Consider the following 11,012-nt stretch of genomic DNA (forward strand, 5'->3'; position numbering starts at 1 on the left):
CTCTATTTTTTTTATTTTTATTTTTGTTTTGTTTTTTTCTTTTTTTTGACAGTGGTTTGCACTCATGTGTGTATGTTCTGTTTGTTAAAAAATGAAAATAAATAAAAAGTATCAAAAAAAAAATGATAAAGAAAGGGGCATTTGTCATTTCATTTTTAAAAAGTTTTTTTGTAAATTTATACCAAAAAAAATTAGATGGAAGTTCCACCCTCAAGCAGCTCCCGCATCAAGCTCAGGAACACATTTTTTGACAGGTGGCAAGGAGCAACTTTGCCACGTGGCGAAAGGGGGATGGGCCACAGAACTTTTTTGCTTTTTTGCGCAAATAGCGTTCGATGTAAATGCACCTTAAGCTGTATGGTCCGGAACAGAAATAATGTAGCTGCACGAAATATGTTTCAATAAGTATATATTATTTTATTATGACTCTCAAAGTCTAAATAAAAACCAGTTAAGATTATTATAAGAAATACATTGACCATGGCAGGATTTGAACCAGTGATGTTGTGGTGACAGGGTCCGCCCCTTGGAACTGCTAAGTCAAACTGATTTATGACACTGAAAAAAAATAAATTGTGACTTTAAAACTGTGAATCGTATTGAATCGTGGCTTGACTGAATCGATGCATCCCTACTTCCCACTCACAACCACTAGAGGGCTCTCTTTGTGTGTGTCTATTTGCTACTGACAACCCAGAAGAAGTGCCACTTAGTCTGATCAGCTGGTGGAGTCCAAAACTCCAAAATAAATAACCCTGATCTCTTACTACCATGTGTGTCTTCCTTGTAAAGGAGATATAAAGTCAATGTTTCCATGAGGCTGAAAATCTTTAACAGTAGCTTCTGCCACCAGCATCTGGAGGTTTATGAACAGACAAGCACTGAGCACCAAATTTTTCACGCCTGAAAAAAGAGGCAGCGGATGCAAATTTGGGGGATGAATGGCGCTTGGTGTGAACGCAGAACCAGGCATGGCAGAGTTCTGAAGCACGAATTATGTATGATTTGCTTTCTCCTTTTTTTTGGCTGGGGGGACTTATAATCAGAAAAATATGGTAAACAAATGATTTTTTTTGCATCAAAAGTCAGCAGAAAGTCTTACCGATGTGGTGCTTATTTGCCTGCAGCGCCTTCTCCAGTGTGACTGACAGCTGCTGATAGATTTTATGGACAGCTGTCTGGATATCTATCTGAAGGCTCCTCTTAGCTGATTTGATTCCATCCTGCAACAACAAAGGAAGGAGCAGAAGATAAACAACATCCAGGGGGGTTTATTTTGAGTCAACCAGCCGCCTGGTACCTGGTAGTGATGCAGTTGCACACTCTCCCTCTTCAGCCCTCCGGTGCTGATAGTGCCGAGGCCAAAGCAGCCGGCCAGGAACTGCAGCCTGACGGATGTGAGTAGAGACGAGGACTGGAAGCTGCCACTGGATCGACTGGCATTCCCCAGCTGGCTGCCTTTCTCCTCCATACCCGAGATCAGCACTACAATCTGGTGGAGTGCTTCTAACCTTAGCTGGAGACACAGAACATCCCTGTAATGAGGAAGTTCTGGAAGCTCACCTCATGTCTGAAAGGCACAGAGCCCCCTCACCTCTGCCCGGCTCTGTTGCTGCTCCATAGTCAGGATTGTAGCCTGTGGGCTCGTGGACATGTTTTCATCTGGATCCTTGAAAGCAGGAGCAAGGCCCACGTCACAAATGATGTAGCTGACCAGGTTGTCAATGATTGCATGAATTCCCAGCGAGCGGCTGAGGTCCAGATCCGAGTCTTCATAAGAGCGGACAGAGCAGTAGCCTCGCTGGCAGCTCAGTTTAGCCCGATACCAGGACTCAGCCAGAGAGTCAGGTGAACTATGAAGAAGGCCTGGCAAAGAGCAGGAGACAGGAGGATCTTAAAAAGCATGTCAGCATGAATGAAATGGTTCATAAGATGACAAAATGAACATGGGCATGCCAGCACAAGCCGCCATCAGCCTGTTGTGATGCAGTCCAAAACCAATGTGGTTGGTACCAGTGCCACATCTTCCATTTAGACCGATACGTTTGAGCCTCAATGGTATTATTAACAATCCTGTCATAATGCAAACAGTCATTTGGCTTAGAAACGCAGGCTCTCTCTCCCTCAGACACATGTTTTCCTCTGCTGGTCCTAAATATGGCTGTATTTCTCTAAAGTGGCTGCAGACAGCCAGTGACGTGCAGTCAGGGGAGGCAAGTGAGACTGTGCTTCACCAGCAAAATGTAGCTTAAAGCTTTTATTATTAAAAAATAAATATTCTTTTTTTTAGACATGTTTATTCTATGATTACTTTTTTGTCCTTTTAACATTTCTTTGGTTAAAAATAAAAAAAGCAGCACATTTACTATTTCTTGATCTAATACACGATAAATTGGCGGGTCAGGCTCCAGTTTCGTTTTTATATTTCTCACCATCTGTCTGATTACATTACTGCCAGTTTACCACTTATTCTTCTTTTAATCTCCTAAAAATGCGCTTTAGAAATACACTAGGTGAGGCCCGCAGTAAGCCTGCCTCAAGGAAGAGGGCGCTGATGAGCCCAGAGAATGTGACACCACAGCTAAAGAAATATAGAGTAAGTGGTAGCGAGTCAAGTGCAGCTGCAAAGCTATTCTTTAATATTGTTCAGCATCATTTTGTACATGGAAGATTACGAGTCTAAACTCAGGCTTTGTGGAAACTCGCCGAGACCTTCACTGAGACAGAGAGACTTTTAAAACTGAAGAAAGAAAAGGAAGACTTTTACAAACAAGTTATTCATGTGCTTCTTAAAAGAGCTGCGCACAGACTTCATTTATATGTATGTTGTATAGAATATACCATCAAATGGATTTAGTGTGTCTACCTTTCAAACATTAACCAGAGTCTTTTTTGCTGCATCTACACATCTTTTTGTGCCTCAGTAATAAGAAACTACCTGACATATGGTGTAAAGTTAATTAAAATACAACGTTTTGCATTTTTGAGGAAGTTATTTGATATAGTCTACATTTTAGTTCTTAATTGCACTGTTTATTAAAGTTGTTACATGTTATATTTACAAGGATATATTAGTATATATTGATTATTTTAATTCAGTGTTGTAAAGGATGATGACTTAACATGCATCTAGCTTTCAATTGTTGTAAAATAAAAGGTTTTCCTGTACATACTTTATTTGTCTTCTCCCTCCTTGTTTTCACACAGAAAAGTATCAATAAGAATACCAATAAGAACACATAAGAATACCAGATTGTTAATAGTTGTACAGATAAAGTAGTACAGATAAAATCTTAACGATACCCATTCCTAGTCAAGAGTGACAAACTGCTGCATCAACCCCTTCAGATCCCTAATGTCCACTCAGACTGTTACCTTTCTTTTTCTGAGAGAAGGTCAAGTCCAGGTCAATGTTTCTGCGTCCACTCTGGAAGACGGAACCAAGCACGCTTTAGCTTTACAATCTCAGCTTTGAGGATGGAACAGGTGTGTGTTTGCCTTACCAGGTTGTAGCCCTCTTCGTCTGACTCGGGCTGGGACAGGTCGGACTCACTTCTGGACTTGGTCAGCCGGTAACCTGGGCTGTTCTGAACTGACCGGGTCTCTGCGCTCAGACTCTCACTCCTGCAGACACAAATATAACCAGCCTTCAATACTTCATCATGCAGACGTGAACGAGCCAATGACATTCTTCTTCCTTCTAACACATATTTTCTTTATTTTTATTTCTTTTTTTTTTTAAATCCTGTAGAAACTTTCAGTCTGCAAACAACCTGTCATGTTTAAGTCTCTCACTTTGTGCTTTTTCTTCCTCTGCTGCTTTTGACAGCATGGTCATCTAACATTGTCAGTTTTGTCGTCGCTATTCAAGCTGGCTATCAACTTCAAATTAGCTTAGTAATTTTTAGTTAGTTTAAAGCTAATGATGGTTAAGATGTGTGCTTTACATCCAGTTTGTGTTTGACCTGATTAGTCGACTAATTGAAAAAATAGTCTGTGATTAGTCGACAATTAAAATAATCATTTGGGGCAGAAATATATATATATAAATATACACAAACACACATACATATATATACACATACACATACATGCGTGTGTTATGAAGTACTCTACATATGCTTTATTAAATATTGTTGTTTTTTTTTTTTTTTTCTTTTTAATGATCTGAAAAATGCTCTGAACAAAGTGGGACTCTAAAACCGTAATACAATCTGAACCATGAGTTATGTGATCAGCTGTGCCTCTTCAGGTTAAGCACTGTTTTGGTCTTTGTTCTGGGCACTCCACTGTGTTTTTCTGCATGAGACGAGCTTCTTTATGGAACCATAGAAGTTAACATTTACATTTATCTTCCAAATTTGCTAGGAGCATCTCACCGTAAATTGTGCAAAGGCCTTTTTCATGCAAAAGATTGATCCATTCACCCATCTCTGAGCATTCCTTTAAAAATTGGCTGCTAGAGCACCCCCGCCCCCACCCCCAAATGAAACCGAGCAGGTCCTCACATTGTGGCATCACAAAGTGAGGAAGAGCCCCTTCCAGGAAAAGTCTGAGCTGTCAGTCCCGCCCCCAGGCTGACGGTGAAACCATAATCCCTCACCTTTTTACTGTGAGTTCCTAATGCAGTCAAAGATGTACCAGTTACACTATGTCAGGGGTCTGCAACCTTTAACAGTAAAAGAGCCATTTGGTCTTGTTTTCTACTGAAGGAGCCTCATAGTCTTACTTTAGCTTTTAAGAAATGTGGATTTGCATTCATGACCTTCTTTTTTTATTAATAAATATGAATCATGTCTATTTTTTGGGCACGAACAAAAGGAAAAATACAAAAATAACCTAGCGTCTCTCAAAATGAGATTTTTTTTATTATTTTTATTTTTTTTACATTTGACAGACGCTCCAATAACGTATTTTTCAAATTAAAGATCCTCTGTTCCAAACAGGATCATCTCAGTGCAGCTCTGAGCAGCTAGTAATCAATGTTGTGCAGCATAAGATAATATGTGCTTTTAACTCATAAAAGATCAAACTTTTTACCAAAGTTTTGCTTTGCATATAAAATCTGTTCATTCTGGAGGTAGAGTTGAACAAACAAGACGTCTTCAGGTCAACAGGATGTAAAAACCTACATAGTTTATCATCTATGTGAACCTCAGACATCAATGTATACATTTAACTAATCTAAATTAAATAAAGTAAGTAAGAACACACAGTAAGTAATCCTTACTTTAAAAAAATGCTATTTTACTTTCCTTTTATTTGTTTTTTTGTGTTCTTTTTCTCCCTCTTTGTCCTCAGCAGTCTTACTCTGCTGGGTTTTGTTATTTTAGTTTGGATCTTGGTAGTCTTAGTTTTCGGCTTTGTTTATTTGTTTTCTTTAGGTAGTTTTGGTTAAGCAGTCATTATCAGGGAGCTGTAAAGAAACCGGAAGCAGAAAGGCGCTAATGTTCCCTGACCTGGTCATGAAGCCCAGACATTCCTGCGTTCCTGCTGCCGATTGGGTCTGGCCCTCCTCCTGGTTTTGTTTGGTCAGCTCGCCAAGGACTGGACTCACGCCCAGAACTAACAGAGCACAGCGATGGATCACCGAGTTACAGGCAGCTGTAAACAAGTCCTGGCCCTCCCTGAGGCCCATGCTGCTTCGTCTTCCTTCCTGGGCCAGCATGGCATCGTCCTCCAGGCCTCCGCCTCCTCCGCTCCTGGACGCTGATCCAGAACTGAGTCCGGTGTTGCTGCTGGTCCATTCCCTGTCTCTGCTGCGAGCCACCTCCCGCGCAGAGAGGAAACACTGAAAGATTTCTGACACACACACAGGAAGGAGGTGTAAGGAGGTGTAAGGCGTTCCCTGTCATACACCCCAACGCACATGCTCAAATACACATACACACATAATACACATACACACATGCACAAACATGCTCACACATTAATTGACCAATCAACTAGAAATCTGATGAGTCGTGTCTTGCCCTTCATATGCAGAGGAACCAAATTTAACACCCCAGACACTCCAATGCAGACCCTTTCTCAATCCACTTCAGCTTCATGCCAGAACAACCGCTGCCTGTTCAATAACCCAAAAATGTTGTCACTAACACGTATAGCCATTTTTAACTGCCTTAGGTGGACAGAATTTCATGTCTGTCACAGCCACCAGTGAAGATAAAAAAAATCCCAGGAAAGGAAAAAAAAGTTCAGCGCAGTTGTGTTTTGTTTGAAGCCTACCATTATGAAAAGCATTAGCATACTTACTGGAAAGGTTTGAATGATAAAATATAAAAAGTTGTGTAAAATATATTCTAGACTATTACTGTAATTTTTAAAAGATAGAAAAAACTCAACATCCACATTTAATCTTTGGTCACTACTCAGTTTTCAGCCAAGCCTTTTAGTTTTTATTATGCTTCACTTCGGTGCATCACTACTCTAGACCAAAATACTTGCTGAAAAATGATTTAATTTAATGATTTAATGATTTAATTGTCCTTTCTCCACACCATCAAACGTCTGGAGCCCACAATGCTGTTCAATGCTCCACACAAAATAAAAAGAAATGAAGTGAAAAGTCCCTTACAAAACAATTACATATTATGGGATGGGAATCACATAATTTTGACCTGATATTACGTAATATGAATGCTTGAGAATTTGTGTAGAAGGCTGATTCTGCAGACCGACACTGACCTCCCAATTTTCTGGACTAGAAACATCTACTTTTTTCTTGGTTTTGAATCATGCGGCTTGTACAAAGGTGAAGCTATTCTGTGGATTTTTCTTCCCCTGCTAGGGGTGCTCTAACCAGAATTAGAATAAAAAATAAGATAGAGAAAATATCAATGCAAGGAAGAATAACCTACTCTACTTTTTCTTTAGCAGATAGAACACGCATGACAAATTACTAACTGGTAATTATTTTCGAATCCTCGGCTCTTCATCATGGAAACCACACAAAGACGTTCGTATGATGCAAGTTTTAAGTTCAAAGCCATGGACCTTGATATCCAGGAAGGAAACCACACGGCTACACGCAAGCTTAGTATCAATAAATCTAAGGTGAGACATTGGAGGTGGTAGGTACACATGTACATTTAAAGTACAAAATCGTTCTGTACATTCAATAAATATCTAATTTTTCAACATGGATATCTGCGCCTTATAGCCCAGTGCACCGTGTATGTCTATTTTATTTTATTTTTTTAAATGGAGCAGATGCGGCTTATATACAGGTGCACTCTATAGTCCAGAAAATACGGAACTTTCTTTTCCTTTCGGCTTTTCCCTTCAGGGGTCACCACAGCGAATCAGTTTCCTCCATCTAAGCCTGTCTTCAGCATCCTCCACTCTAACACCAGCCACCTTCATGTCTTCATTCACTGCATCCATAAACCTCCTCTTTGGTCTTCCTCTAGACCTCTTTCCTGCAGCTCTAGACTCAGCATCCTTCTACCAATATATTCACTGTCTCTCCTCTGAACATGTCCAAACCATCTCAGTCTGGCCTCTCTGACTTTATCTCCAAAACCTCTAACATGTGCTGTCCCTCTGATGTATTCATTCCTGATCCTATCCATCCTGGTCACTCCCAAAGAGAACCTCAGCATCTTCATCTCTGCTACCTCCAGCTCTGCTTCCTGTCTTTTCTTCAGTCCCACTGTTTCTAGTCCAAACAACATGGCTGGTCTCACCACAGTCTTGTACACCTTTCCTTTCATTTGTGCTGAAACTCTTCTGTCACACATCACACCTGACACTTTTCTCCACCCATTCCAACCTGCTTGCACTCTCCTCTTCACTTCTTTTCCACACTCTCCATTACTCTGTACTGTTGACCCTAAATACTTAAACTCCTCCCCCTTCTTTATCTCTTCTCCCTGTAACCTCACTCTTCCACTCTGGTTCCTCTCATTCACACACATGTACTCTGTCTTACTGCGGCTAACCTTCATTCCTCTCCTTTCCAGGGCAAACCTCCACCTCTCTAACTCCACCTCCACCTGTTCCCTGCTCTCACTACAAATCACAATATCATCTGCAAACATCATAGTCCATGGTGATTCCTGTCTAACCTCATCTGTCAGCCTGACTATTGACTAATTTCCATATATTTACTTATATTTTACAGTTGTAATTCTATTGGGGTTATACAGAGAAAAATGAAAAGGCAAAAAAAACAGAGATCCTTTCCAAAAAAAAAAGAAGAATATCATGGAAAATGCATCAATTTACATAATTCATTTCAAAAGTTACATTTTCTTAAAATATAGATTCCAATTAAAATGTTTACTTGATTTCAAGTATGTTCGTTTTTACATAAATTGTGGTTCCAGTTCATAAAACCCATGAAAACAGTACTTCAAAAAATTAGAAAACTGTGGAGAAATCTGCACAAATTTTGCAAGACATGGATCTGTTAAACTGAATTTCACCATCAGTTAAACTAAAAAGAACATGCATAGGTTCCCTAAGATGTCATGCCACAGTTGAAGAATAAGAAAACTGTTCTTAATCTTTCCTGCTTGGTAAATAAAGGCTTAAAAAAGAAAAAAAATGCTTCAGTTTAGTTCACCTGTCTTGGTTTAGTTCAATATGTCGAGGACTTGAGACTTGACATCTAACCAGATGACCATCATGGATCCCCTCTTTAATCTGGGTAAGCCGCAAAAGTTCCTAGCTAAGAAAGCTGTTCACAGAATCCTGTGTCCAAGCATATAAACAAAAAGTCTAATGCAGGAGGAGATGCACCAGCAAATGAAATGATTAAAAATACAAGATTCAAGACAACCTGGCAAACATGCAGAAAGAGTGGAATAAGGTGGAGGAGCAGCTTCAAAAACCACCACAATCAGGCACATTTTGGCAAGGGCTACAACTGTCGGGTTCCTCGGGTGGAGCCACTCTGAGCCTGGCCTAACGGTGGAAACATCTCAACTGGACCAGGAAGAAGGACTGTATTGTTGGCAAGTGGTCCAGGTCCTGTTTTCTGATGAAAGTAAAGTGTGCCTTTCATTTGTGGATCAAGGTCTGGAGAGGACCAGAACCCAAGCTGCTGGAGGTCCAGTGTGAAATCTCCACAGCCAGTCATGATTTAGGCAGCAAAGTCCAGTGCTGGTGTTGGTAAACTCTGCTTTCTTCAAACCATAATTACTGTAACAGTCTAGGAGAATGTTCTAGAGGACTTCATGACTCCTTCTGCTGAGGATTTGGATGGAGATGCAAGTTTTCATCTTCCAGCAGGACCTGGATCCTGTCTATACTTTTATACAATTGAAGATGGGCATATCATTTTCAAAACACTATTTTGAATTGATGTGATCACAATCTTGTCTATCTTTTTGCAAGTGAATGGCGATTTCTCCACAGTATATTTTAAAATCCTGTTTTAGTGGGTTTAATGGGCTGGAACCCCAATTTATTTAAAAATAAACAAATACTTGAAATCAATTAAACAGTCTGCCCTGAATTTGTACTCTTAGAACGTTTATTTTATTTTTTTGTATGGAATCATAGAAATAAAAACACTTCTTTCATGACATTCTATTTTATTTTGGAAAGCGACTAAATTATCTTCATTCACAGAGGGTCACAAACCTGTTTACTTTATGGGATGGCCCCAAGCCCAGACACAGAAAGTCTATCACTGAGTCCAAATTCCCCCCTACTAACTATATAGTGCGTTCACCATTTTCTAGTGCTGTCCGAATCTAATAATTCCAAAATCTAGTGCACTAGACATTTCCCAGAAGTCTTTGCAAAAACTAGCATGCATCAATGTTCACTATATTAGTGAATATAGACCACAATGCATTGCGGTCGAACAATTTAAAATGTGTTTAAATGTACTTTTTTTAATAAACCATCCACCATCAGAACACAATAACGACATAAATAAATGTCGTGAAATGTTCATATTGATTCGATTTTCACTTTGTGAATTTGGTGACGTCATATCCGGCATTTAGAACAATAAAAGAAAAGTAGTGAGCATTGTGTCTGAATCTAACTTTAAAATCCAGGGCACTATATAGGCCCGCACTATACAGTTTTTTAGTAGTTAGGGATTGGGGGAGAGTTCAGGCATAGCCCATGTGTAGCAGGTGTACCAGCAGGTTTTCACTTTGACCTACCGTTTATGTACCTACATTTGAAACCCGCCCTGCTGGCACACACACAGAACACACCCACAAGAACACACAATCATACATCAACATACAAACAGACACACCCACAGGAACACACATAACATGCTCATATTTTACATGCGCACACACTATGGATCACATGACTTAAGGGCTTTTCTGACCAGCTCAGTGCCCTGGAGACTGGATTGAAAATTGTGAAGTTGGTGGTTCAAATCCTAGGTCATATATCATCAAAATAAGACCCAATGCATGGCTGCTTAACGATCAGCATTATGGGATTCGATTAGGATGTCAAATCAAATGATTACTGTGACTGCAGCTTTCTGCTTCCTCAGCAGATGGAAAAAAATGTGATGAACAAATATTGCACACCCAGGTGAAGGACAACTGATACATGTTTGATGCCAACACTTGAACTTACTGCCAGCAGTCATGACTTCGTGCTCTCTGTCTTCATCTTCATCATCTTGCTCCGGGTGGCCCTCCTCTCTTTCCCGGTCATCTCTCTCCTCTAACTCTGCCTCCTCATCAATGGTGCGGGTGAAGGAGTGTTCCTGAGGGTCCAAGTCCAGAGAGTCCTGAATGTCTGAAATCTGAGAAAGAGGAGCCAAAGAGGACTCAGAAGAATCTATGCCATGCAATGACTGCATCAGTCCAAGGACAAAATGCGTCAGATGCAAAAGATCTGCATGTCTGCGCTGTAAAGATCCCAACTACCCTTTCAGAAAGATTAGAACTTCAGATGAGGTCATGATATAGGACAACCTCACATCACCAGACTAGTCTGTGTAAGAGTAAGGCTGTTCTTCATGTCAAGTCCTACCTTCCCTGGATCCTGAGGCTTTATGGTGTTTTAGGGGCAGTGAAAAC

General features: G+C 40.2%; 1 protein-coding gene across 4 annotated transcripts in view; it reads right to left on the bottom strand.

The window, feature by feature from the left end:
- The window catches only part of herc1 (HECT and RLD domain containing E3 ubiquitin protein ligase family member 1), a 100,737-nt gene that overhangs the window by 43,845 nt on the left and 45,880 nt on the right, over window positions 1–11,012 (bottom strand). For all 4 annotated transcript variants that reach the window (XM_024263076.2, XM_024263078.2, XM_024263077.2 and 1 more), the window contains exons 22-28: window positions 10,564–10,735; window positions 5,460–5,802; window positions 3,504–3,624; window positions 3,376–3,427; window positions 1,595–1,866; window positions 1,301–1,516; window positions 1,103–1,223 (exon numbers count right to left, since the gene is read on the bottom strand). In XM_024263076.2, coding sequence (XP_024118844.1) covers window positions 1,103–1,223; window positions 1,301–1,516; window positions 1,595–1,866; window positions 3,376–3,427; window positions 3,504–3,624; window positions 5,460–5,802; window positions 10,564–10,735 — 1,297 coding nt within the window. The remainder of the gene's footprint in view (window positions 1–1,102; window positions 1,224–1,300; window positions 1,517–1,594; window positions 1,867–3,375; window positions 3,428–3,503; window positions 3,625–5,459; window positions 5,803–10,563; window positions 10,736–11,012) is intronic.

This window comes from Oryzias melastigma, unplaced genomic scaffold, assembly GCF_002922805.2.
Source record: "Oryzias melastigma strain HK-1 unplaced genomic scaffold, ASM292280v2 sc00236, whole genome shotgun sequence".
In the NCBI taxonomy this organism is placed as follows: Eukaryota; Metazoa; Chordata; class Actinopteri; order Beloniformes; family Adrianichthyidae; genus Oryzias; species Oryzias melastigma.